Source organism: Tachypleus tridentatus, chromosome 2 (assembly GCF_004210375.1).
Source record: "Tachypleus tridentatus isolate NWPU-2018 chromosome 2, ASM421037v1, whole genome shotgun sequence".
NCBI lineage: Eukaryota > Metazoa > Arthropoda > Merostomata > Xiphosura > Limulidae > Tachypleus > Tachypleus tridentatus.
This window is the reverse complement of record NC_134826.1, coordinates 133,769,504-133,795,896: the sequence shown is the minus strand read 5'-3', so window position 1 is coordinate 133,795,896 and position 26,393 is coordinate 133,769,504. Positions and strand designations below refer to the sequence as shown.

Below are 26,393 nucleotides of genomic sequence, written 5' to 3'. Positions count from 1 at the left end.
AAAATAATATGTGTATTTATTTCTTGTTGGCAACTAGAAGATATTAAGCTCATAATATTAAACTTTATTCACATGTCCTACCACATAATTTTTAGTTTATCTTGCATTGGAGTGAAAAAATTATCTAGCACTGATTTTTAGGTCCAGCAGACAGAACATTTATTTTATTTTCTTAAAATTCTGCTAAACATAAAAAAAAAAGTTAAACATTTTCCAATCAACATGAGTAATAACTTGTATGTATATATTTTTTTTACTTATATTAATTTCATATATCAATGAAAAATATGTTTGGAATATGTCATATGGCATAAACCCCTGTTACTGAAGTTGTATGCTTGTATGTTTAATAAATATTTTATTGAAACACCAGAGGAAATTAAGCTTAAAACCATAGGTTAAAATAATTAAAAAATTAAAACTAGTAGCCAATGATCTAGCATATACTGTCATTGACTAGTGTATTCTTTAATAGCCTAGTTACATATTTGAATAATTACATAAATTTATTATTATTGGAGTAGTAGCTACTTCTCACAAAGAAATATTTCACTGATATATCATATATAAGGTTTTCATTTTTGAGTGTATTTTTTGCATTATTCCAGTCTGTGGTGTGATAAACTCTGTTGAAATACTGGCTCATGGATTTTGTTTACATGTTTTGTATATTAGTCCAGTGTGTGATGTGGTAACCTCTCTGTTGATGTACTAGTCCAGTTTGTAACATTTAAAACTTTGTTGAAGTACTGGTTCATGGGTTTTTTTACATGTTTATAGAAATTTGCTATATTTTGTGCAAGCATTTTTTGTCTGTGTAAGCATTGTATCACATGGTGAATAAACATAACAAATTATTGATTACTTGTATATTTGGCCCAGCACAGCTGGATGGTTAGGGAACTTGACTGGTAATCTGAGGATCTTGGGTTCTAATCCCTGTCATGCCAACTATGCTCATCCTTTCAGCTGTGGGGGCATTATAATGTCACTTTCAATCCCACTATTCATTGGTAAAAGAGTAGCCTAAGAGTTTGCAGTGGGTGGTGATGACCAGTTGCCTTCCCTCCAGTCTTACCCTGCTAAATTTTGAACCTCTGGTGCAAATAGCCCTCGTGCAGCTTTGTACAAAATTTAAAAACAAACTTGTATACTTATGGTTTTTTTTCTCATACATTAATTTTGCATTACCTTTATTTTACATCAAAGATTATTTACATAAACTGTAAAATGAAGTGTTTTAATAAAAGGAAATATTGATTTATTTTAATTGAAAAATTTTATTGATTAAAAAAAATCAACTTTATTACACATACAGTATTTATGGACAACAAGACCATTCTATCAGTTAAAATAAGCAATTAAATAAAAGCACAAAACCAGCCCTAGTGTTCAGCTATTTATCAAGTGAATTATCCTAAAATTACTTGATGACAAGAAACCCATCTGAAATAAAGATGTATCTCAGGACGGCTGGTATGGGTATTAACACTTTTATTGACAAGGTGAGAACAGGTTGGAAGCAACTCATTCCAAAGGCCAACATTGCTATTAGAAAAATCTTCTCATACAAGTCTTAGTTATATTTTTTCCATAATTTAAACAATAAAAAAAATACCCTTGTCATTTGTTACTAATGTGTAATAGTATTTTTAGTGAAGTAATTTTTCATGTAATTGTAAACAAAGCTTAGAAGAAGGAAAATGCTAAATACCTTTTTAACAGTTACCAGCTAAATTAAAGATATTACTGGCTGTATTTTTATTTAGAACTCTTAATTGTTGTATGTGTATTATAACACCTTTAAATTGGTAACACTAACAAATTATGCCTGATATCAGCATTAATGTATAGTATTAAAATCAATTATTTCTACTTGTATCATAATTAAGTGCCAGATTATATTCAGTTGAAAGGTGTGAATACATTTATTTTCTTTTAAGAACCATAATTTTGTTATTCATATGTATCCTTGAATACATACATCCATTACCTTTATCTGATTAGTTTACTAAAGAAAATAGTATTTGTTTTGTAAGGGGAACAAAAGTGTCTTTAAGGTGTAAGATGTGCTAGAAAATCAGAAGAAATGTAGTAAAATATTGTCAGAGTTCTGAGAAGCCTTCCAAATTATAGATGCTTCTTACTTAACTCTTTACTTGTATTGTAAAGATGAGTATTTTTTCACAATTTTTCAACAGAAGCTCTAATCCTCCAACAAAAGTTCATTCAACATTGATTCTTCACACCACCCAGTTGTCAGAACTCCCACTTGGCTGTACATTTTTGTTAATGATGGGTGGTGGTGATGTATGTTGTTTCCTTAACTGGGCAAGCCACAGTTTTCTTAGGCTATACTGAACTTATTTCACCATAATGATGTATAAACAATATAATTATGCTTATCTGTGTGTGTGTGTATGGTGGGTGGTGGAATGTTTGTGTATGTGTGTTTACATTCATGCACACTCACATAAGTAGCTTAAAAATAAATTGCCAGAAAGAGTCAGAATGACTTATTTGGTATGAATTGCATTTATAGAACTAATATATTTTGGGAATTTTTGAAATCATATGCTTGGTTAATTACAAAGTTTCTGCTTTTTTATATCAAAAGTATTCTATAAAAGTGACCATTCTGGGCTTCATGTACAAGAATATTCAGAGGATGCTTAAATTTTTGAATAAGAAAGATCCAGTCATTGCATTCACATTTGAAAAGCATACTTTAATTTTGGTTCTGCAGCATGTTGGTTTTTAGTTGTGTTAAAAGATGAATTTGTTAAACTTGTGATCAGATTTTTCCTTGAGGTTAGGTACAGAAGTTTTCAGAATTCAGTTCAGAATTCAGTGTTGTCTTTCCTTTAAAGAGAGAGTTTCTATACTACTACCATTGCTGGTTTTAGATTCACCTGTTCTTTGTGTTATGTTTTTGAAAATCATTTGTGGACTTATAAAGCATTGTCTCTATAAAAGTTTGCAAGTCTTTGCACAAAAGCAAAATGATTTTTATTCTCTAGTTTGAAAAGAATGTCTTGTATTTTATTTATTTTTATTTTTATTGAGGAATCTTACTGCCCAGCCCTCAAGTAATACTTATAGCCAGTTACTAATTTTCTTGATTTACATTTTAGTCTTTTTAATTCAAGCTGTGTGGACAGAAATTAATGTATTTTAAACATACTTTATTAATATTGAAGGTGAAGAGTTTCATGTGTGTATTTCTTACAGAAAACATGGTAGTTATTAAAGACAGAATTAAAATATTATAATTTTCATTTTAAATTAAATTAGTATTATACTGCTAATTACATCTAACACTTAACACTGAATCATTTTAACTTTCCAGATGTGACAAGTGATTACCCTATAGAAGTTGGGTCTACTATTGTCCTTAACTGTACTTTATACAAACAAGAAATTACTGTTACTCCAACAAACAAGGAACAGGAAAGTGAGACGTATTTTTTTAACTCTACAAATTTGGAGTTCCATTTCAACCATTCTCTGGTTTCTCATAAGTACATCCATATTTTGAATGATTTCACTGCACAGCTTCGAATTCCCAATGCCAGTCTTGATAACTCAGGAAGATATTTTTGCAACTTGAAGCTTTTTAAAAGAAATAAAACAAAACAACTGACTCTCTGCTTGAGTATTATCACTGTTGGATGTGAGTTACTTTACCATTGTTCAATTTCATTTTTTTTTCAATTTTTTTCTGTATGTTTTCCATTCAACCATAAACTTTTATTGCATGTTGCTCCCTGATATGTTTGAGTTCTAAAATGATGCAATAACTGTTTTAGCTGAAAGGTAAATAATAAACAGAAGTATGTGTAAATTGTTATGAAATTCCACTAAAGAAGCCTATTTCTCACTTAAACAAAATGTGTTTAATAAAGTCTTCCTGTTAATTTATGAGAAACATATTGATGTTTTGTGCTATATTTTTATTTTTGTGTATTTCCTAAAGTATGTTACGTAATAATTGTAACAACAGTTATCTGTACTTATTTTAATACATGGTGTTTTCACATTAAAGTTATGTATAAGAAATGTAAAACTACTATTGATTTCACCTGTTTGTGAATGTGAAGTATAAGTTTATTAGTGTGTGTATTTTTTGTTTTTAGTGTAATAATGTGTTTTAATATTTGTTTTATGATATGACAGTTCTTTCTACTCAAATTAAAATCTTGATTTGGTTTTGTTTTGAAACAACCAGAAACTTACACAGAATATATATAGTGAAATTAAACAGATACATTTAAATGATGTTAAATAAGTAAACCAAATCTTGAGGAAGGACTGTGTCAGAAGCAGCAAATCCTAACCTCTGATTAATTATATAATAATCATAATTTTTTAAAAGCCAAAACTATACACATTAAAATTAAAACATTAAACAAAGTATGCTGCATTAAAAAAAAGAATCTGTGGTACAAGCTACAATGTGGTATTATAAAGTATATCCTAGGTTTTGGAGGTAACTGCAGAGGTAGAACCCATACTGAGGTGGGGATTCACCATTTATCAGTCTTAACCTCAAATTGACTAGTCTCACATAACAAATAGACACAATTAAACTAGAAATTGGGAGAGGGAGATATGGGTGCTCAAGCCCATAATGTCTCACATGTATATCACCCTTCACTGCCTGCTGGCAGTTGTGGTAAGATGACTGCTCTCTCAACTTAAAATAAGAATAAGAAAAAGATAATGGTAAAGAGATAAAAATAAAAAGGAAAAAATGGTACTACCATTTGGGGGTAAGTAAGATAAAATTTACTTCTTGATGTTAGCATTCCTGCTTCCAGTATGTTAGGCACTAATTAACACTACGTTGAACCATATCTGTGTACTAAATTTGCTATGACTGTCATGCTTTTACATGCAGCTCAAGGTGTACATCTGCATAAAGTACTGCCAATCTTTAAATTACCTTATTTGTAACTAAAAATAATTATTAGTAATTTTTAGTGAAAGTTCTCAGATTTTTATTTCTTTCTATTTATTTACTACATTTTTGTATTTACTACAGAATAGTTTAATAATTTTATTTAAAATTTCTTTATTAAACGCATTAACCTTATTTTTTTTTTTATTTTTATCTCTCTACCTTTTTCTTATTTTAACTCGGGAGAGCAGTCACATTCCCACAACCGAAGGATGATATAAGTGTGGGATTTATGGGTTTGAGCACCCACATCTTGCTCTCCTAATTTCTTGTCTAGTTATGTCTATTTATTATGCGAGACTAGCGAATTTGAGGTTAAGACTGATAGACGGTGTATCCTCACTGCAGTATGGGTCCCACTTCTTCAGACACCCTCAAAAGCTAGGATACACTTTATTATCTCACATTGTAGCTTGTACCATAGAATCTTTTTTTTAATGCAGTTTACATTGTTTAATTTTTTAATTTTAATGTGTTTTGTTTTGGCTTTTAAAAAAAATTTTTGGTTGTAGCATATATGTTCATTGGAGGTTATTGTGTTATTTTATTGTGTTATTTTATTTTCTTTTACAGATAAGCCACGTAAAATTGATGAAAATAACTTTTCTTGCTTAAGTGAAAATTTTGAGAAATTGACTTGTTGTTGGTTGCCTCCATACAATCCTGTCAAAACACAGTATGTTTTGCAGAATCATATTTTAATAAGGTAAGTTTTAGAAAGAAAAGTTATTTTATATTACATATCTTAAATCTTCTGTTTGTTAATGGTAAGTTATCTAATGTTGAATATACCAGTGAAATCTTTTTTCAGGATATTTTGTATTTTTATATTCAAATTTTCTTTTGCTCACTTCTGTACATAATCTTTTTACATTAGATTTATTAATATGTAAAACTGTAAAATTTCTTGATTTGTGTGTATTTAGTATGTTTTGACTGCTATCTTCATTTTAGTGTAGATTCATTATGAAAAAATTAAACATGGCATTGACTATTCGAACGTTGACAATAAAACTGGGACTTGAGAGTAGAAACCCATGTATTGTTCTGAATATGACTCATTAGTGTTATTAAAATTCAAGATCCATATATTGATAAAATATGTATGTATTAAGGTTGAGATTTGTATAATAGTACTTGACATCTTGGTATTTATATCCAAACATCATATTGGAGGCTGGAATATCGAGTTCAAGGACAGTTTTACTATCTCCCCTATTGATGTATATAGTACACTAATTTGGACAATTTGGGTCTCACTTATCCCAGTACTTCAAAAAAGTCCATGGTATGTGACATAATGATCCATCCTATGGTTTGTGTCCTGGCGTTTTTTTTATTTTCTCCACAAAATTAAATCTAATTATAATATATACACATAAATATACCATTTCTTTGGTGTACTAGTGTTTTGAGCCTTTGTACATGTAGATGAACCAAACACTTAAAATTGTAAACTTATTTCTGTATGCTTAGTATTTACAAATACTTTTATGTTTTCAATCATGTTGATGTAAAAGGGTATGTTTTAAATATTTATACTGATTCTAAACTAAAGTTGACAGTCAATAGAAGTGGTAAAAATTGCTGAGATTAGTAATCTATTTGTACTTTTGGTGTAAAAATGTCTATGTTTTAAATTCTGTTTTGCTTGGTAGAGTTGTTTCAAAGATTTAAGTCTTACCAATATATACAGCCTGCAAGATTGTTATTGATTAGGTAAAGAAATTTACAGAGTATAAATATATAATTTATATATTTATATATTAAAATATGTAATTTATATCAAGGCTTGAATGTGATCAAAGCATTGTGTTATTAATGAATACTATGTTCAATGATACAAACATTAAGTTAATGGAAAATTTTAAAGCCTTTTATTAATGGAAAGCATATATTTACATTTATGGATAGACATTGTCTTCATTTAAATACTTGAAAGTAAAGTTATTGTGTAACTCACTGTAGTGCACTTTAAATTTAACTCTTGAATAAATAATGTTTCAGGAAAGTTTAAGAATATTTCTTACTTTGTTTTTATAGCACATTAATTAATTAATTTCAGTGTTTAAGTTATTTTTTGTTATTGAGCTTTATTAAAATCTAGGACCTGTTTTTGTGAGCCTAATTGGGATAATTTTAAGTATAAATAACAGTTTTAAATAAAATGAGTGTGTATTTGATCAGATTTTGCAGTATTGCATATGTTTTAGTTCATAAACTAAGTGATCTTTGATGTGAATATATGAATCAGTGGTGGATCAAGTGTCTGAAATGGTAAAACTGAAGAAATAAGGGTTAGATATAAACTAAAAATGTATTAAAATATTCACCAAAGTAGTAGAAAATTATTAGAATACAGAATTCAAGTATATTTTGTTACAACAATAAAAACAATGAAGTTTCCATTGCAAAAGGCTCTGATCTAAGGCTGTTATTGCCAAAAGCACACCACTTCTCCATCCATGCTATTCATAGTCAATCTGGTATATAAGGATGATAGTTTTACAGTGTCTGTTTAATCAGTCTGGTTGCACAGAAGTCCATGGACATTCCATTTTGGTTATGTAGTATATTTTTACCTAGATCATGTGGATGGTGTTTGCTGCTGACCTTTGTGTTTGTGTAGCCTTACTTGTTACAAGATGTTGCACTTTGCTTACTATGGTTGGTGGAGCAAACTCGTTTCAGTTCTCTTTCTGGATGGTTCTAGTAACAAAGTTCATCTATATTCTTTTGTTTACCAATGTAGTTAAGTACAAGGAATAGCCTTGTCTTGGAAATTCTAAATCCCTAATCTGAACATGTTTTTATGATCTGACTGTATGAATATCTTGCATCTGAAAGGGCTTTTATATACCTTTTCCAAAAGTGTCAAATTTTTGGTGATATCACACTACCTATTAAATGCTGAACATGTCAAAAACTTTAGATAAGATATGGTTTTCACATAACTTGTTCTAAATAATAATAATTTTAACATGACATGAGTATACTCATATTTTATTCATCCTTTCTTCCATATGTTATGAAGTTCAATGATATAAACAAAAATGAAAGGAATAACCAAATAACAAAAAACAGGTGCAGCAAGGAACTTATGAAACTAGTTTTTCTATTGTAGGTTTTTAATTCATTATGGAAACCATCATTAATACATATGTTACTTATCAGGAGTGTGTTGAGAATACTGAATAGAATTAAAATAATAGAATCTTTTAAACCATGTTAGTGCTTCATTTTCTTGAAAGGCTGTAATAAAGTTTTGTATTTATTTTCTTCATTGGACCATTAGAGAAATATAAAAAAAGTTTATAATTGAAAAATATTCTAATCCCTAACCGATGATTATTTTTTCTTTTTGAATTCCAGAAATATGATTTTCGGCTTTAGGAACTGTCCACAAAATGATGTTAGTAATAACACTTGCTGCCAATGGAGAAAGGATACTAGCCCACCATATGATAACGCTAAAAGAGTCTTAGAATTTACATTAACTGGACGTAATAGTCTGGGAAGCAGGAAGCAGAAATTTGTAATAAACCATTTCAAATATGGTGTGTTAGGTTTTTTATATATTTCTTAAAACTAAATTCAAAGTGTTCACATTATTCATGCTGGTTTGTCAGTTCTTTATCACTTTTTTGTGTTGTTGTATGTTTTAGAACTGGTTTAATGTATATTTATTTCTTATTTGTTCATTTTATCCCATCAGAGATTAATACATTTACATTCACATTACATGTTCACATTATTCATGCTGGTTTGTTAGTTCTTTATCACTTTTTTGTGTTGTTGTATGTTTTAGAACTGGTTTAATGTATATTTATTTCTTATTTGTTCATTTTATCCCATCAGAAATTAATACATTTACGTTTTGCTTCTGTTAGTTATTATATAAGTATTTCAAAACACTGTTTAAGTTGTTTTCTAGTGGGTGAAACAGATCCTGTAACTTGATAAAATACTAATTAAATAATTATAAATATAAGTAGGATGATTCAAGTTACTGATATTGCTAATTTCATGCAGTTATTGGTCCCATTGATGGTTCAGTGGTAAGTTTGGGAACTAAAACTTGAGTCTCGCTACCTCTGGATTGGCACAGCACAACCTGTTTTGCAGCTATGTACTGAACATGAAACAAATAAAACATGCATTTATGATTTTTTTAAACACAGTTTTCTCATTTCCATTCTTATTTTATTTCTTCTGTTAAGGAAAGTTTGTAATTTGAAGAAATTATGAACAGGCACTTTCACAATGAATTACAGCTCTCAGTTTTTATAAACTATAAGCAGTTGTTTAGCATATCAGAGTGGTCAGTGAAAAGTTTAATTACAAAATGTTATTTTTCTCTTCTCCTTGTAACATTCTAGCACTGCTATTTTCATTAAGTTGACATCACATGTGCAATATTGTAGTATGTGTATGTTTGTTTCTGGTCATGTACGTTTAATACAACAGTTTTAATATGTGTATCACCATGCTGTTATAATGTTTTCTTGCTAATAGTTTAATTTTCTTTATTTTCTGATTTCTATAATTTTTCTAGACATTTTTATGTGAAATTGCTCTTGTATAAAGTGTATAAATAGTTTCAGGTATTTTGTAATTTAAAATAATTTAAAGAAGAAAATTTTTCTCTTGTTATTTGTGTATATGCAGTATTAGTTTATAAATATAATATCTATCATGGAAATATTATTAATTATATCTAAAATAATAATAATAGTTTTAAATTAAACATTTATTGATATTTACTTTTTCTCAATTGTTTTCAGATTATGTTTTATTTGAATAAAAGTTGACCTAAAATAAAACTAACCTTGTGCAGTAGTAATACTTGTATCTTTTATTCTGATGGTTTTGTTTCTGTACCTTGAAAAAAAATTATGTAACAGAAATTGGTATTAATATCAGACATTTCTCTGTGACAGTGCTTCCCAACAGTCCATGGTCTCTACGATCTACAGAGAAGACTCCAAACAGTATTAAGCTTGAATGGTTACACCCTAAGAACTTTGAATACTGGAAGTTTGAACCAGGTCTCTACTATGAACTCCGTTACAGACCCAAGTTTCTTGAAGACCAGCAATGGAAGGTCTGTTTTAGAAATATTTCATATGTTAGAATTAATATTTTAGATTACATGCAATGTGAACATAAAAAAAGAAACACTGAGATTCAGATAATGTTTTTACAGCAATATTTTTTTTATATATGTTAATGAAACATGGAAAGTTTAATATGATAAGTCCTAATAACTCTTAACCAATTAGGATTATTGATTAACCCCTATATTTTGAAAGAAAAAGTTTATAATTAATTTTATATACTTCCACGTTAATAGATAGCAACATATGTGAAATAGTTTACCTTCTTTCCTTTTTAATACAGAGAGACCATACAAATGAAATACTCTTAAACTGGATGCACCCTAAAATTTGAGCTTGTTGTAGTTTTATCTATAGATGTGTAAACATGGAACTCAACAAAAGCATTGTAATAATTATTAAATTGAGTATGAATTACATAATGTTAAAAGTAGTTATAGTTAAATTTGTTGATACTATATGTATATTAAAATACACAATAGGTTCTTGTGATTTTAGGTGTTTGTAGTATTAACTGAGTACTACAGAATACTTGTAATAACTTTAATACCACTTAATTAATTCCTACAGAAAACTTGTTTCTAGGAACAATACTTTTGTGATACAACTTACATTATCTGGACTTTTGTTTGTATAGTTTTCGGTAAAATATTTTCCCATTAGAGACGACTTACTTCCTATAAAATATGTGCAATAGTGAGCTTATTATTAGTTATTCTGTTTATTGTTTCAGTGAAAGATTTTTATGCAATAGCTTTTTTTGTCATATTACAATAGATTGTCGGTATAGGAATTGGAAAACAAGTGCACAATGTCACAGGATTAATTCCAAACACTGACTATGAATTATCGCTACGTTGTCGTTCTGCTGAAACAGATCAGGAAGACATGTGGAGTAAGCCTGCTAGAACATATGAACATACTGACCCAGATGGTAAGCATCATATAAGAACTTATTGGTTGTTAATGCTTCTATCCACTCTAGCTGAAGAAATGTATTTGAAAAACAAAAAAGCGAAAATCTTTATTTTAATTTGTTGAGAGAACTACTCAAATTCTGAATATGTGCCCTATGTTTAACATAATTTGTTTTATTTACCCAATTTTCCTATTTAATTGAAAGCTGTGTGAATTATTTATTGTAGGTTTATTGCAAAACTACAGTATATACAATATTTTGACGAACAAAACAATTGTTTCGTGTGTGTGAATTTTAATGTTTTGAGTTGCCCTAAAATAAAAAAAAAAACAAAGATTCATAATCTCTGTGTTTCAGGAATTGAATGATAACACCCTAGTTAGAATAAACTCTTCTAATTTTGTTTGAATAATTTTGAAAAATTTACAGAATAAAATTGTAGCACTATGATTTTTAACCTATGTAGTGTTTTGATCTGCAGTTGTTTCATTAAGCTGTAGTTGTATAGTTTATATACTAGATATGCTATTAGAACTAAATGAATATCTCAGATTGGTAGACAGGGCAACACAGTAATAATTATCTCCTTGAAAGTATGTTTTGGAGAATAGTCATGCATCAGCTGAAACAAAATATTATAAACATTTGATGTATACATTTTCTAAATCCAAACAAGCTCTATGGAGATTGATAAAGCTAGCCAATACTTGAGTAAGAAACAAGGGAAATTTATTTTAAGACCTTTCTTTAAACATTTTAAAGAGAATAATGAGGTTTAATTACAGAAGTTTGGGAAGAAAAAAAACTACTTTTAAAAACATTAATTGTCTAGCCCCAGTGGTCAGTACTTTAATTGTGGCATAAAATTTTGAAATATAACAATGGCCATCATAAATATTCCACAAACAAATTATGCTTTGTTTCTGATACGTATATTGTAGTTTTGCTTATCAAAAGCTGACAGGTAATTTCCTATGATGTCAAAAAGAAACCTTTATTTGTTTTGAAAGGCAATGTTTACTACAATGAAAATGGATTTATTGAAATTTTTGTATGTAGTATTTTTTTTTAATATATCAGTGATGCCAAATTAGGCTTAACAAGTTGAACTGTATGACCAAATTAACAGTGCTTTCACAGGTCAGGTACCAAGAATTTTGCAGAATCTAATTTTCAAGTCGTTTTGAATTGTTTGTTTATTGGCTGACACTTTTACCAAGACCTGATTGAACAAAAAAAAGCAGGCAGTTGCTACATCTTTGTGAAAAATGGATCCACAGCTGGCCACAAAACGAATGTCAACATTTGGTGAGCAAGTGTACTGATTTTGTACTGGTAAGGTAACATTGATACAGGAAAAGAAGAAAATGGCTTGTAAGTGCACTGTATCCATGTATAGTACTTGTGGAAAATGCCCTTGATGTCAGTGTGGATGCAACAGCTTAAACCCAGAGATCAAAATGGCACAAAAAGCAGGTGAGAAACAGCTGAATAGCAAATTAAAAGTATGAAGAAAGAAAAGAGAAAGGATTTATTATTTTATTGGAAAATTATGAAGACAGAATGTGTAGTGATACTTATGAGAATCCCTTAGATTTCATGACACTGAGAAAATTACACAGATCATCCAGGAACTCGAGTGTGAGAATTTTAGTTCAACCTGAAACCTCTGTAAATATAGTTTTAGCTCATTCTGGACCGATGATGTGCATTAATGTCTGCCATAAAGCCCAAGTCCTGGGTGCCCATCCCATGGAAGCACCATTACAAACAAAATTAATATTGTTTTAATCAGAATGAGTATGAAAGGCTCAATCCTAGGAGACTATTTAAATGAGAAATTGTAAAATAAAACTAGAGCTGTGATGTTGTATTGTTCATTTTTTCATTGGAAGGCTTTAGTGATTGATACATATTTTTATATATTTAAGAGTCATTCCTGTAATTTCATTTTTCTTAGAAGGTATATTAAAAAAATGATTATTTGTATTATGTTTAAAATAGTTACACACAGCCAGCCATGTGTTATAGTAAATATAAGTAAAATATTTGTTGGAGGAAAGTGTTATTTATGTAACAAGAACTTGGTTATCATCATTTTGAAGATAACATTACAAAAAAGAAACCAAAGTTTTTTGGCTTTTGATACTCTAGTTTTAATTGAGCAGATTGCACACCATATGATCTCTGTATCTGTTTTAGAGATAAAATTTTAATAAGAATTTGAAACTTTGCTTACTTTCCTATAACAGTAGTTTACTACATTAAATTAATCTGAGCTTGTATTAAGATTTTGCAGAGTTAAATTTGTTTACCAAAATATGAAATAGAATTTTGGGATTTGTTTAAATGCTTAAAACATGCAGATGTAAAGGTAAATTTGTCCATCTAGCTGGTGACCATAGTGTTATATTATCCTTACCGATTTCTGTGAATGTTTCAGAATGTTTAACAGTATATCTACAACTTTTTTTATTCAGTTTAATTATGTTACTTTAGCAAGTGAAAGAATGAAAACATTCAGATATATTTAATTAAAATTCTTAGTTGTCTATTCTTCTGATATAGAAGTATAAAAGATAATTGTTGTTTCATCCTGGCATTTCAAGAGTCTTTGTATACAGTCAGAATTTTTTATTCTGTTTACAGTACCGTATTATCTACCAAATATTACCAGAGGAACATTTGAGGTACAAAAGTTCATTAATAGTAGAAGCATAACCTTATACTGGAAGGTATGTATTTTTCCTTTTTTTCATCTTAACTTTCGTAGTTCCAACTCACTGTCTTATGTGATATCAGAATACACTTACAAAGGTTACTAGGTTGTTATTGGAAAACCTTGTCATAGGTATTCATATTGATACCAGTCTTGTAGATTACTTTTTTTTTAATCAAAGTTTCAGTGACTGTAGAGCCCAAACTCTTTAGGGCAGTTGGTGGCAATAACATTATTGAATGCATGGTTCAACTCATAAAGTAAACATTGTTCTGTACAACATTAACATGTAACCATGAAGTATCAGAACATATAGAACACACAGGTCCTCTCAGAAGTTCAGAGAGGCCCAGGACACTTCTATCTTTTGAGGCTGCTGGCGATAAGAAAAATAATCAAACATGAAAACAAGATAAGACCTTAGACCAAAATAAAAGTTAAACATAACTTGAATATTTAATTTATGTATGTAACTTGCAGCTCAAAGCTGTGTGTGTGTCACATTTTGGTCTTATTGGGAGACATGTACCAACAAGTTGGGAAACTTAAGTGTCTAAATTTGAGGCCTGAGCCAAATGCTCTTCCCATCCAGTTGCCCTATTGATGGTGCACCTGATAAAATAAATCAGCAGTTGTTAGTTCTTACAAGTTTGCTAAGAGAAGTGCCAGAAAATGAAAATAAATCTCTTTAGGATATAGTGACTGTTGTTGAATTGCATTTGGCTCCTGTTTTCTGTTTTTTTACTAATTGTTGCTCTGAGATTATTTGTAATAATATATATAGAAAAAGCATCTTTCTCTCTTCCAATCCTATTATCTTCCTAAATTCCTTCCAATACATATGAACATCTTCAACCATTTATTTTGTCATGCTCTTTATAAATTTTATATTTAACAATATAAAATTCTTAGTTCAAAAATAGAAATTGAAAAAATTCTCAGGCTTAGATTTTTGTTGTATAACATAGTAGGTAAGTAGAATATTGCACTTCTAGATTGTTTATTGTTTGCTGTTTTGTAAGTTTATTTTTCTTAATCAAATTTTGTTATTTTGTTGTTTACTTTATGCTTCTGTATGTTCAAAAAAATTTTTAACTTTTCTTAGTAGGGAATAAAATAGTGTCTTGTGAAAATTAGTAAAACATTTGAAGTTAATATGCTGAACTGTAATCAACAGTAATGGGGCAGCTTGAAGATACAACTATAAGAACTTCAATAACATTTGCACAGATAGCCCTTGTGTAGCTTTGTGCAAAATTTTTAAACAAACAATCCATAACATTTGTGCAGATAGCCCTTGTGTAGCTTTGTGCAAAATTTTTAAACAAACAATCCATAACATTTGTGCAGATAGCCCTTATGTAGCTTTGTGCAAAATTCTTAAACAAACAATCCATAACATTTAGAAGTTGAATTTTGTGTTTATATTTAATGTTGATCTTCTTGTCATACCTGATGTTTTTGTTTAGTGATATATACACACAGTCGCATATGTGTGTGCACACACACATATATACTGGAAAGTAAAGGTATATTCTTCATTAACAGAACATCATCAACCGTGGATATCAATGAGTAAAGTAGTTTAAGCCTTCATTAGCAATCCAATCAGATGACACAAATCCTTTTTTATGATATTGAAAACAATGTAAAATTTATATGTATTAAAAGCATACACACAAGGACAATAACTTATTTATTGAAAGCAAATTATAATTGTTGCATCTAAATTTATCTTGAGAAAAACAATTGTCAACATGTTCTATCATAATTTAATAAAGGTAACAATAATGTCATTTTGAAAGGTGAGTTCATTTGTCATTGATAAATTTTTGTCTTATTTGTATGATTTATAATGTGTTTAGTTGTAATGAATAAGTGTTAAATGGAAATTAAAAATTATCTGAAGAACTGTGAGTGACTGTGAAATAAAAACATAGCTGAAGATGTCTTGTCTTACTAAAAGATAGATATATAAAATTTGTATAATCTCAGATGTACTATTTTGGTACTAACTGAATTTGCTTCAGTAGTAGTTAGTATCTTGTAGCAAGTGATGCCACAGTGATAGCTTAATTTCTTCTGGACAAAATGCATACTTATCTGTATCAATAGATAAGCACTTAGCATTGGACTATCATCAGGACTCTCAATTTTATGTGGAGGTACTTAGATTTAAGACACCTAAGAAAGTAGTGGGCACTCTGATTTTTGAATTAAAACAGTACCTATACAATTTACTTTTTACAAAATATTTGTATATATGTACAAAAATTGAGCTTTATAGGTACATACAAGAATTTTACTGAGAATAAAAAAATGGTAAATCCCCCTTTGTTTATAAATATGTAAATCATGTGTAAAATATTGATTAGGGATAGCAACGGATTGTTACAAGTGGAATAACATAATAATAAAAGAAACTTCTTTCAATTAATAGGTTATTTTCACACAGTCATACACAAAATTGTTACTTGTGTTTATGATTTCCAACAAGAATATTCACAAAATATAGTAATGATGCAAGGGTACTTTTTTCACCACAGTGGTGGTTCATGTGAGGTTGTTAGTTGCAAACTCCATAGTAGAAGGTTTCTGCACAATTCATTGATGGTAATGTTGTTTTCTTTTCTTTATTTCCAAATCCTATAAACTGTGCTCAAACAATAATATTTAGTGACTAATTTGAGAATTTAAAGTGCTTAGGGCTGGTCAGTATATCTGGTCATACATGAATTCCTCTCTGTTCTTGTGTCTTTTGGAGTTACTGATATGTCACTTGGATGTGTGGCTGTTATGCAATGTCTACAAATTATTAGTACCTAGCCTTTCTAGAGTGTTTTTTGTAGTAGGCATTTTTCTTGACTAAATACTTAACTAGCCATTGTAGATGTAACTTCTAACCATGATAATTCCTTTGGAAAACAGTTTCATTACATGCTGTATCACGTGTCATTTAAGTAGGGGCCCAGCACGATCAGGTGGTTAAGGTTAAGGAATTTGACTTGTAATTTGAGGGTCGTGGGTTCAAATCCCTGTCACACCAAACATGCTCACCCTTCCAGCCGTGGAGGCATTATAATGTGATGGTCATTCCCACTATCAGTTGGTAAAAGGGTAGCCCAAGAGTTGGTGGTGGATGGTGATAACTAGCTGCCTTCCCTCTAATCTTACACTGCTAAATTAGGAACTGCTAGTGCAGATAGCCCTTGTAGCTTTGTGCAAAATTCAAAAACAGTCTTTTAAGTAAGTATGTTCTTTGTCCATTGGAATTAAATACTTCAATTTTTCTCATGCTAGGTACTAATTGTACATCTTTTTCTCAGTAATTATTTTAGTTGGCTTTGGAAAAGACTCATTTACAGGAATTACCTTGCTTACATTTCAAGGAAAGTTCCTATTTAAGTAGAAATAGACTGCTGTGTCACATCCAGTATTAAACTGTTTAACTTTTTTCTTCACTATTCCTGGTGATGACAAATAGCCAGTTGTGGAACAGACGTTTTTTGTTGGTTTTTTTTCCATGCTGGAGTTATGGTTTCTCTTGCTTATATATATGACTCAACATTCCACAGATCCATTTCATTGAAATGCTAAAATTATTTGTCAAAAGATCCAGTAAAGCAACCTTTTCAAGAGTGTTCAGTTAGACCCATCTTCATCTGCAAGTTGTCACACTTCAACTGAATCACAACAAAAGGTCAAAGCTTTTAACCTTCACAGATATGATGAAGGACAAGGAATTAGGTATGCAGATTGTTACCAGAGATTGTGAACAACCCTGTATAAAGTTATACACATAATTAGATAATTTATTTAGATTACTGTAATTCATCTCAGAAAGCATAACTAATAAATTTTATTTAAACATAAAACTCATTAAAAAAAATGTTACTTTCAGCCAGTACCACCAGAACATTACAATGGAGAAGACTTTCACTATGTCATTAAGTATAACCAGTTTTATGGTATACTTGAGAAGAGAGACGTATCAGAAAAGACTGTGGAGGTAACAGGCACGAAGCACACTTTTACAGATATGGACCACCACACTGGTTACCACTTCAAAATCCAATCAGCCAATAAGGAAGGATTATCCACTAACATGGTGGAAATGACAGTTGATAAGACAGAGAAGTGTAATAAATTATCTTTTCTCTAGTGTGTAATTGTGCTCAAAATTAGTTCCATGAACTTCTTGTATTTTGCTTAATGTTAAGCAATTGTAGTTCAATAATTCAAAGTTTTAATCAAAATGTCTAATTGTTGTGGAATATTTCAAATTATATCTTTTTTTTTTTCTTGCCTTGTGTGTTGCTACTTAAATAAATATAAATCTTATGGTATTTCTAGTGCTTCCTGGACCAGAAGAGGTCACTGTCTTGTCATATGGAAATGGAAAATATAGAGTTATGTGGGAATATCCTAAAAAGAATATATCTGCTATTACTGGTTTTACTGTTATCTGGTGCCCAAGTCTTCATCTTCATAAGCATGCAGTTGAGTGGCAGTTTGTTCCAGCTAACATGACATATGAAGACATTCAGTTATCTTATGATACCAGTTATCAGTTTGCAGTTTCAGCAGATGGGACAAAGACTGGCTCAGGAATAAAGTGGGCATCATGTGTTGTACCATTTGGAAACAGTAAGATACAAAATTGTACTCATTTTTAAAGCAAAGAAATAAATTGTGATGAATAATATTACTTTTACCTACATATTTTTTACTGGAAAAACACGGGTTCAAAACATCAAACGTGGTTTTACGGCATTAAAGTTATACAACATGTTGCATAATAATACTTTTTGGTCACTATACTATCTGGACAAATTTCCTTCCCACTTTAGGGACCATCATAAAATATTTATTTTATTATCTTGAAAAGGTTTAAATTCTGATAAAGTATGTTACTTGTCCTTACAAACAGTTTTTCTAAACTTATAATGCCCATTATGTGCTGACTTGATACTCCCAGCTACACTCACGTACATCAGCATGAGACGTATGCAGCCAGTAGTCACTTCATTAGCAGCCCTACTGATAGGATGTGTTTTCACGTATGCATTCTTACTGTTTGTTTTTTAATTAGTGTAGATTGTGTGTCCTCATTTTTTTCATTTACTAGTTCATTAATGTTTTTTTGCTGACACGAATATAATTTCAATTACACATTTTTTTTTCCCACAAATTTCAAATAATTTTTCTTTTTTGTCCTTAATTGTCCTTTATTATGACATGAAGGTATGCCTGAACACAAGGATGTATATTTTGATATCTATTCTCTCCTTCCGCCAATGCCTCACTGTTGCTCTTTGTATTGGGAGTAGTACCCCAATATCCTTTCTGCTTTTGTTGATTTATTGTAATTCAGGCATATTGTGTTTTATCTTTTGATTACTCACCTGCCTTTCTTGATGTTGTGCAGATGGGTTATTTCAACATCTTTACTGGACATTGGAGGTTTATGTGAGGCATTTTAGGGACCAATTATGTTCAGGGGTTGATATGCTGTGTCCCCCACATACTCTGGTAGACCATGTTTTGGTATATCACTATTCTGAATTTCCCTACATAGACTCTCAGTGTTTGCACTCACCCTTGGGGCTTTGGACCCCAATACTTCAATTACTTTTTTTCCAGCCTTAGTTTTCCACCATGGCACACATCCACTTATCTACCCTTTCCTTGTTAATATTGCTGTGTTGTAGAGACCTTTGTGGGGTCTGAATGCATTCTTGTCACTAGTCCATTAACTTCTTTTTCTCATTGCATGATATGCACATGGCTTCATTTTTGTACAAGGAGTTGTTTTTTTTATTTACCTTCATTTTGTCAATCAGGGTTGTGGTTTTTAGTACTTGACTCAGGTGTGTCTTCTTCCCTGTGATTTTTGTTAGTTTTCAGCACATTGGGTCCATCTTTTATCTCAAAACTTTCCACCTTTACACGGATGACTGGCTACTTTTATCTTCCTTATCTGCTTTACTTCTTTATTTACTGCTCCATACTTTTATAACTTATCTCTAAAAATAGTATTAATCTATATACATATATAATGTATAATAATTTAAATGTAACTATAATACAAAGTACTAGTCCAGTAAAACACAGCCAAGACAGGATCACTTCATAAAGATTAAAGGTTGGTTTTATGTCATTGAATTTGGTAACATGAGTGCTTGTACACCTCATCAGTACCAATTGTGTAATGTTAGTCAGACATGACTGGAAGGTCAGTATAATAATAATAAATATATAATATTATGAGACTTAAGCTACTTAGACTAAACATTGTTATTTTCCTGTTATAATTTGTAGTCATTCTGGAACAAAACAAAAAAGCATAATTTATATTTATTTCCTAATTTGTTATGGTGATTATGACATTTGTAAAATTGACAGACCCTCACGTAGTGAGGGTAGAGAAAATATAAAGTCTTACTGAAAACAAACATTTGGAGGTTTTTAGAGATTACACAACTAATAATTGAGATTTTTGGGATGAAGAATAGTTTTTTTAATCATAAAATGAAAATCACTTTGTACTTAGGCTACTAATGAAACAGACTCAATATTTTCACTAACGAATCTTTACTGAAAACACTTAATTAGAGGATCTGATTTTTTATGTAGAAAAATTTACAAACCTGACTAAAAGTCTACTAAGTTTTGTAAAGATACACCTATGGCATCAAAATTATAGAATAAATACTTAATGTGTGCAGGTGTGTATACAAACTATTGTGTATTATACTGAGCCCATTGCGAAAATGTTAAAATCTACAGTATTGAAACTGGTGGTTACAAGGTTGGTTACTACAGTATTCAAGCAAGAACCATATTATGACTTATACACATATTAGTCATTTGTTCTGTTGAGGATTATAAAATGGAACAATTAATATATTGGAAAAAGTTTTAAGAACAGAACTTTGAAATATCAAATTGGTGCTCAGTTTTTGTATCATCCTGTAAAATAAGCCTTTGCCTTTTAACTGTTCTTTTTAACTAATTGTATTTTATTATAATTATTCTCTTACAATGTTGGTAGGTAAAATTGACACATAATACATAAAAGAACAGTTTTAAAAGTTCAGTATTTAATTATGAGTTAATAGTTAAATTTATGGATACAAATAGTGAGAAAATGCTATATATATGTATATTGCTTATAGTGTAACTAATTTTATTGTTATCGATGTAATGGAAGTGATTGTCACAATAAATTATCTCTTCCAAATTCCCAACTTTTCTGCAAATTGTGATGTTCTGTGTATGACCTTTCCTAACCAAAAAAGTATTTTAATATAGAAGGATCACAAGACAATGATATGATCCATGTATAAGTTACATAGCTGTAAAATCCTTAGTTTCAGAGGGAATTGTTTACTTTAATATTCTGGATTTCAATAGTTATGAGTTGATCATATCATTTGAAAGAACATTTAGTCTTTTGAATATACATATTCTATATAACAGCTTTGAATATTATTTTATTGTTAGTTATGTATAAATTTATTTTTCACAGCATTAGATAAGGTTCAAAATGTACGCCTCTTTTCGGGTGTTAACCACCTAAAGGTTGAATGGAGATTACTGTGCAGTGCTCAGAAGAAGGTGGTTTTGAAGTACAAAGTTTATTACTGTGAAGTGGAAACCAAGCAAGATGCATGCAAACAAAGTAAGCTTCTTACTAATATTTGAGTAAGATTATAGTCAGATAGATTTTAAATATAAGTGTAAGAAAGCTGAAACTTTAATCAGCTAGTTAACAACTCAAATGGTACGTCTTCATTGATTTTAAATACATCATTGCTAGTCATTATGTATCGACACAGTGGTGCTCATTTCTAAAAATTAAATTATTTGTCCTGGCAAACTTCCCTACAAAAAGCAAACAACTTATTTAGTGAGGTTTAGAGTTGATCCAAAGTACATGGTAAATTTGTTATTAAAAGAGGTGGTGACTAAGATATCTGTAAATTTATTGTCTTTCATCTAGATTAATGATGTGGTAATGTTATTGAATGTTTAGCAGTGAAACTGTCTCATTCAGTTGATATATTCAACTTCTTCCCAGTTTGTTGATGGATGCATGAGGTATTATAATAACTAGCTTGGGTACTGTACCCTGGATGGAAGTTATGTAAATTCATGATTAATGAAAGGTTATCTTAGGACATGGAAAGTTATTTCCTTTATATGTAATTTTAAAAACCCCAAAGCACTCATAAAAACACCAAAAGACAAAATGTGAAACCCGTGAATATGAATGTATCTCCTCATGGACCCAACAAACCTTCATACCAAATTTAGTGAAAATTCATCAACAGGGGCAAAGTAGTGGTTAAACAAAAACTGCAAAAACACTTGTAAAATTGCAAAATACAAAATTGAAAATTTGTGTGTGTTTCCCCATGGACCTAGTGAACCTCAATACCAAGTTTGGTGAAGATTCATCCACACCCTGTGAAGTATTTACATGGACATACAACAGACAGCACTATTATATTTATATATATGGTGCCAGTGCATTAAATCTGCATGTGATGTATTTATGATGGTCATATCTGTACCCTGAGAATGAAGAAAAATAAAGTTCTCTGTGACAGGAAATGAAGATGAAATGGAGAAAATCATGACCCCTATTGCAAATCTACATGCACACAGGACAAAAATTTCACAAAGTTGGGGGTTGCACTTCGTGTAATTTTTTTTTTTCCAATATCATTCAAGCAATAGTTCTGTTTTAGTATGATAATGATTACGTTTTCCTCATAGCTATTAATTTGCTAGTTTTTTTTCTAGGAACAGTTTAAATAAAATTAGTGGATTTGTAATCTGTTCTATGATAAAAACATATGGAATACTAAAATTAGTATTTTGTTTAGGGCCCGGCATGGCCTAGCGCGTAAAGGCGTGTGACTCGTAATCCGAGGGTCGCGGGTTCGCTGCTAAACATACTCCCTCCCAGCCGTGGGGTGTATAATGTGACGGTCAATCCCACTATTCGTTGGTAAAAGAGTAGCCCAAGAGTTGGCGGTGGGTGGTGATGACTAGCTGCCTTCCCTCTAGTCTTACACTGCTAAATTAGGGACGGCTAGCACAGATAGCCCTCGAGTAGCTTTGTGCGAAATTCCCAAACAAACAAACAAACAAAAGTATTTTGTTTCATCACATCTTAAGTACCTAGTTCCTTCATATCTTTGAGATGTTTTGTGTGTGTGTGAAGTTATAGAAGATTCTATTGCCAAATGAATGGGAAAATAAAATTCAGCAGTATGAAGTACATAAATCATAACTGAAAACATACCGAGCAATTACTAGAGATGGATCCTTATAACCAAAACAGAAAATGTAGCACTTAAAAACGTTTCATGTAAGGAAAAAAATAAGTAATTTATTTAAGAATCTGAACATGTTTTGACGTTTATAAACATATGCTCATCCTTGAAATATCAATCATAATTACTTCCTGTTATTTCTGTGTAAATTCCAGACTTATTTCATTATTATTTGGCATTGTTATCCTTGCATCATTCTTGCATTTCCCACAGTTTCTTTTATTACTTATGTATAATGTTCAGGATTAGGTTTGGTATATTGTTTGGCATGTACAGAGTGGTCTGTAGTTTCTTTTCTGTTGTTTACAAAAGTGTGTTCAGTAGTTTTGGAGGCATTATAGAAGTGGCAGTCAAATCCAAGAATTAAGTCACATTAGGAGCTCAGTCCAAGAGTTAGTAGAAGGCATTGTTGATCAGCTGTTTCCGTCTTGTCTGTCTGTCCAAAGAAAGGGATGACTGATGATATTTGAGTAGTTTTGTGAAGTATTTCAAGGAATACAAAATATTATACAGTGCATAAAATATTTCAAACTATGGTGTTGATAGTGATAATCAGTACATCATGTGACTCTCTTTTCATTTGTAGGAGATCATATTAATTAATTAATACAAACAATAATTTTTCTGTATTTTAAACTTAAGAACTTCTTTTGTTTGTTTAGATCTTCAGAGTGTGATGGTTGACAAGCAAGAAGCTACAGAAATACAAATAAATGGCTTGAAGCCATTCACGCTGTATCGAGTGACCATCCAAGTCTTCAGTAAAGGAGGAATTAGTGATTTAAGTGAACCGGAATTTGAAAGAACCAAATCAGGAGGTAAGTCATAAGTTATTATTAAACTTACTTCCATGTTTCATAATGCATTGAATTTCAGTATCTGAAATATGTTCAAAACAATATAATTGTATTTGTTTTAATTTCAGGTAAAATGAAAGATTTATTTCTCCTAAAAATTAAGTTTTTGTAGTATTTGGTGTAATCTTTTTGTTTTGAAGTGAAAAAATTTACGTTAGGTATAACATTTTATTGCATACTTAAGGCTAAAAAATTAGGCTCTAAGTTACTACATAACTTTTCAAACAGAGATCAGGAGAAAGTAGAAGTAAAGAGTATGATTTGAAATTGGAATTTGTAACTGCACTAGGTATTTTAAAATATTGTGAAAATGTCTGGAAAAACCTGAGCTGAAATTTTAAAGCTAGCATAACTGTGTATATTGCTTAGTCGCATAGTTTTATATTATACCAGGAATAGAATAATATTTAACTCTCTTGACATTGCCTTGCATTCTTATTTTCTGGCAAATGATACACAGTGAACCATGTACATATATTTGCAACTTGAGTAGAAGAACCTTCGGCAGGTTTTGCAAGTTGAGGACTAGCTTCAGACTAGCAGTTGCAAGAGAAAAATCTTCTTCCATTGAAGTAGCTCTCATCTTCACCTGCAATATGTTCACGTGCTGTGAACTACGTATAGTATTGTTCTGAGTTGGTGTAAAAAATATATTTCTTTGGCTTTAATATTTTGTACATACTAACATACCTTTATATTACAAATTCTTAATTAAATCTGGTTCTCTCAAGATTATTAGGAAAATCTTCTCATCCAAACATAAAACACGTTTTGGAATTGTGTTATCGTCAGTTACGTGGTGTTAATAGTAATAACAAGAATGGTGAAAACAATAAGAGTATAAAAGACAGATAACATAAGAATAACACCCCAAATAAAAATGATTTACACCAGAATACAAATAAATAATTTGTTGATCATGAATACTGTGACTGGTTATCATCCAACAAACTGGTATATCGGTATAACGTGAAAATACGGGCAGTCACACTATGCCCAATATTGTGGATTAAGTCATGGCTCTTAGGGCTGTAATACTGCATCATAAGTTTGTAAAAAATATATTTTTAGTTTGATGGGAATACTACATGCAAAATGTTGCAAAAAGACCCTGTGTTTCAGTGGAGGGTATGTGGAACTAGTACTGTTAATAATAAAATGGCCAAAATGGAAAGTTGAAATTACTCAAAAGTCATGTTGAGGATTTCAGTATTTGTTTATAAACAGGTCTTGTCAGTAAGCTTTCTGTAAGTACTAGTGTGAATGTTACAATAAAAGCATAAAGATATACAAGAGTTGAAAGTGGTCTCAACAGATGTGTATCTTCTCAGAAGATGTTACTTAGATGGGTCTGAGGTTGTTTTTTTTTCCTTCTTCTTCAAAAAGAAATGAACCAATAAGTATAGATATAATGGAATTCAAGAGCAAGTGAGTATTGGCTTAATAGAAGTGACATAATTACCAAATTTCCAATAAAGTAGCATTAAGGTTAAAATCCTTTTAACATAGTTGTGGATCCATCTTATATCAAGAGTACAAGTAGATTATCGGTCTATAGTAATGTGCTCTTTTCACAGTTTCCAGTGAAAAAATAATATTAGTTTGTTATCATAATTATTTTCAGAAATCAACTTTTTTTTTTGCATGATGTAACTTGCTTCTTGAATTAGGAACTTTCCATTTGATTAGCAAATTATAAAAATTTACACTTATAAATAGTTTTAGAAATTTTAAGAGTCAAAATAACATTGAAAACCAATTTAATCTTATTTGTATTGTTTTTTTAATGTTTATATATATTCATAGGATTTGAGAATGCTTAAACAACACAACTTCATAATTATTGAGCATGTTATTTGGATTTTAAAGCATTTTCTATTCATGATGGAACTTTGTAGAATGGACGGCAACTGTCTGTTGTGGAGACATTTGTAGAGGACATTTTAAAAGGCAGAAGACTTTTCAAAACATAGTCCTCTACATTTGTGTCTCCACAACAAGCAGTTGACGTCCATTCTACAAAGTTTAATCATGAATACTCTGCCTAAAAATCTGTCAAAGAATTTTCTATTCATTGTTTTGCTTCTTTCATGGTTCCAGCTACTGTATACTTAATGTTTTTTTTATGTTTTAACTGATTGCCTTTTTTTATTTTTAACAGCTCCTTCAGCTCCTTGGGGTCTGAAGATTCTGGAGATTAATGCCACTGCCATGCATTTAATGTGGAAGGCTCCTATAGAGCCAAATGGAATCATATCTCACTATGTTGTACATTACAAGAACAATTCTAAGAAAGTCTTTGTCAACAAAGATGAGAGATCCCCTTCTGTGATTCTATGGAAGAACCTAGAGAGTTACACTAACTACTCTATTGTAATCAGAGCATGTGTTGATAGATATTGTTCCCCACCTTCAGAAGTTATTTATGGAATGACACTCATAGATGGTGAGAAAATCTTAATGTGCATGCATTT

The 26,393-nt window shown here is 30.4% G+C and overlaps 1 protein-coding gene across 6 annotated transcripts in view; it reads left to right on the top strand.

The window, feature by feature from the left end:
- LOC143245156 (cytokine receptor-like) overlaps positions 1-26,393 on the top strand; it is a 65,259-nt gene that overhangs the window by 21,012 nt on the left and 17,854 nt on the right. For all 6 annotated transcript variants that reach the window (XM_076491149.1, XM_076491145.1, XM_076491146.1 and 3 more), the window contains exons 3-13: positions 3,350-3,673; positions 5,534-5,666; positions 8,333-8,517; positions 9,901-10,064; positions 10,855-11,011; positions 13,646-13,731; positions 17,617-17,854; positions 18,069-18,362; positions 21,247-21,399; positions 23,725-23,880; positions 26,081-26,365. In XM_076491149.1, coding sequence (XP_076347264.1) covers positions 3,350-3,673; positions 5,534-5,666; positions 8,333-8,517; positions 9,901-10,064; positions 10,855-11,011; positions 13,646-13,731; positions 17,617-17,854; positions 18,069-18,362; positions 21,247-21,399; positions 23,725-23,880; positions 26,081-26,365 — 2,175 coding nt within the window. The remainder of the gene's footprint in view (positions 1-3,349; positions 3,674-5,533; positions 5,667-8,332; positions 8,518-9,900; positions 10,065-10,854; positions 11,012-13,645; positions 13,732-17,616; positions 17,855-18,068; positions 18,363-21,246; positions 21,400-23,724; positions 23,881-26,080; positions 26,366-26,393) is intronic.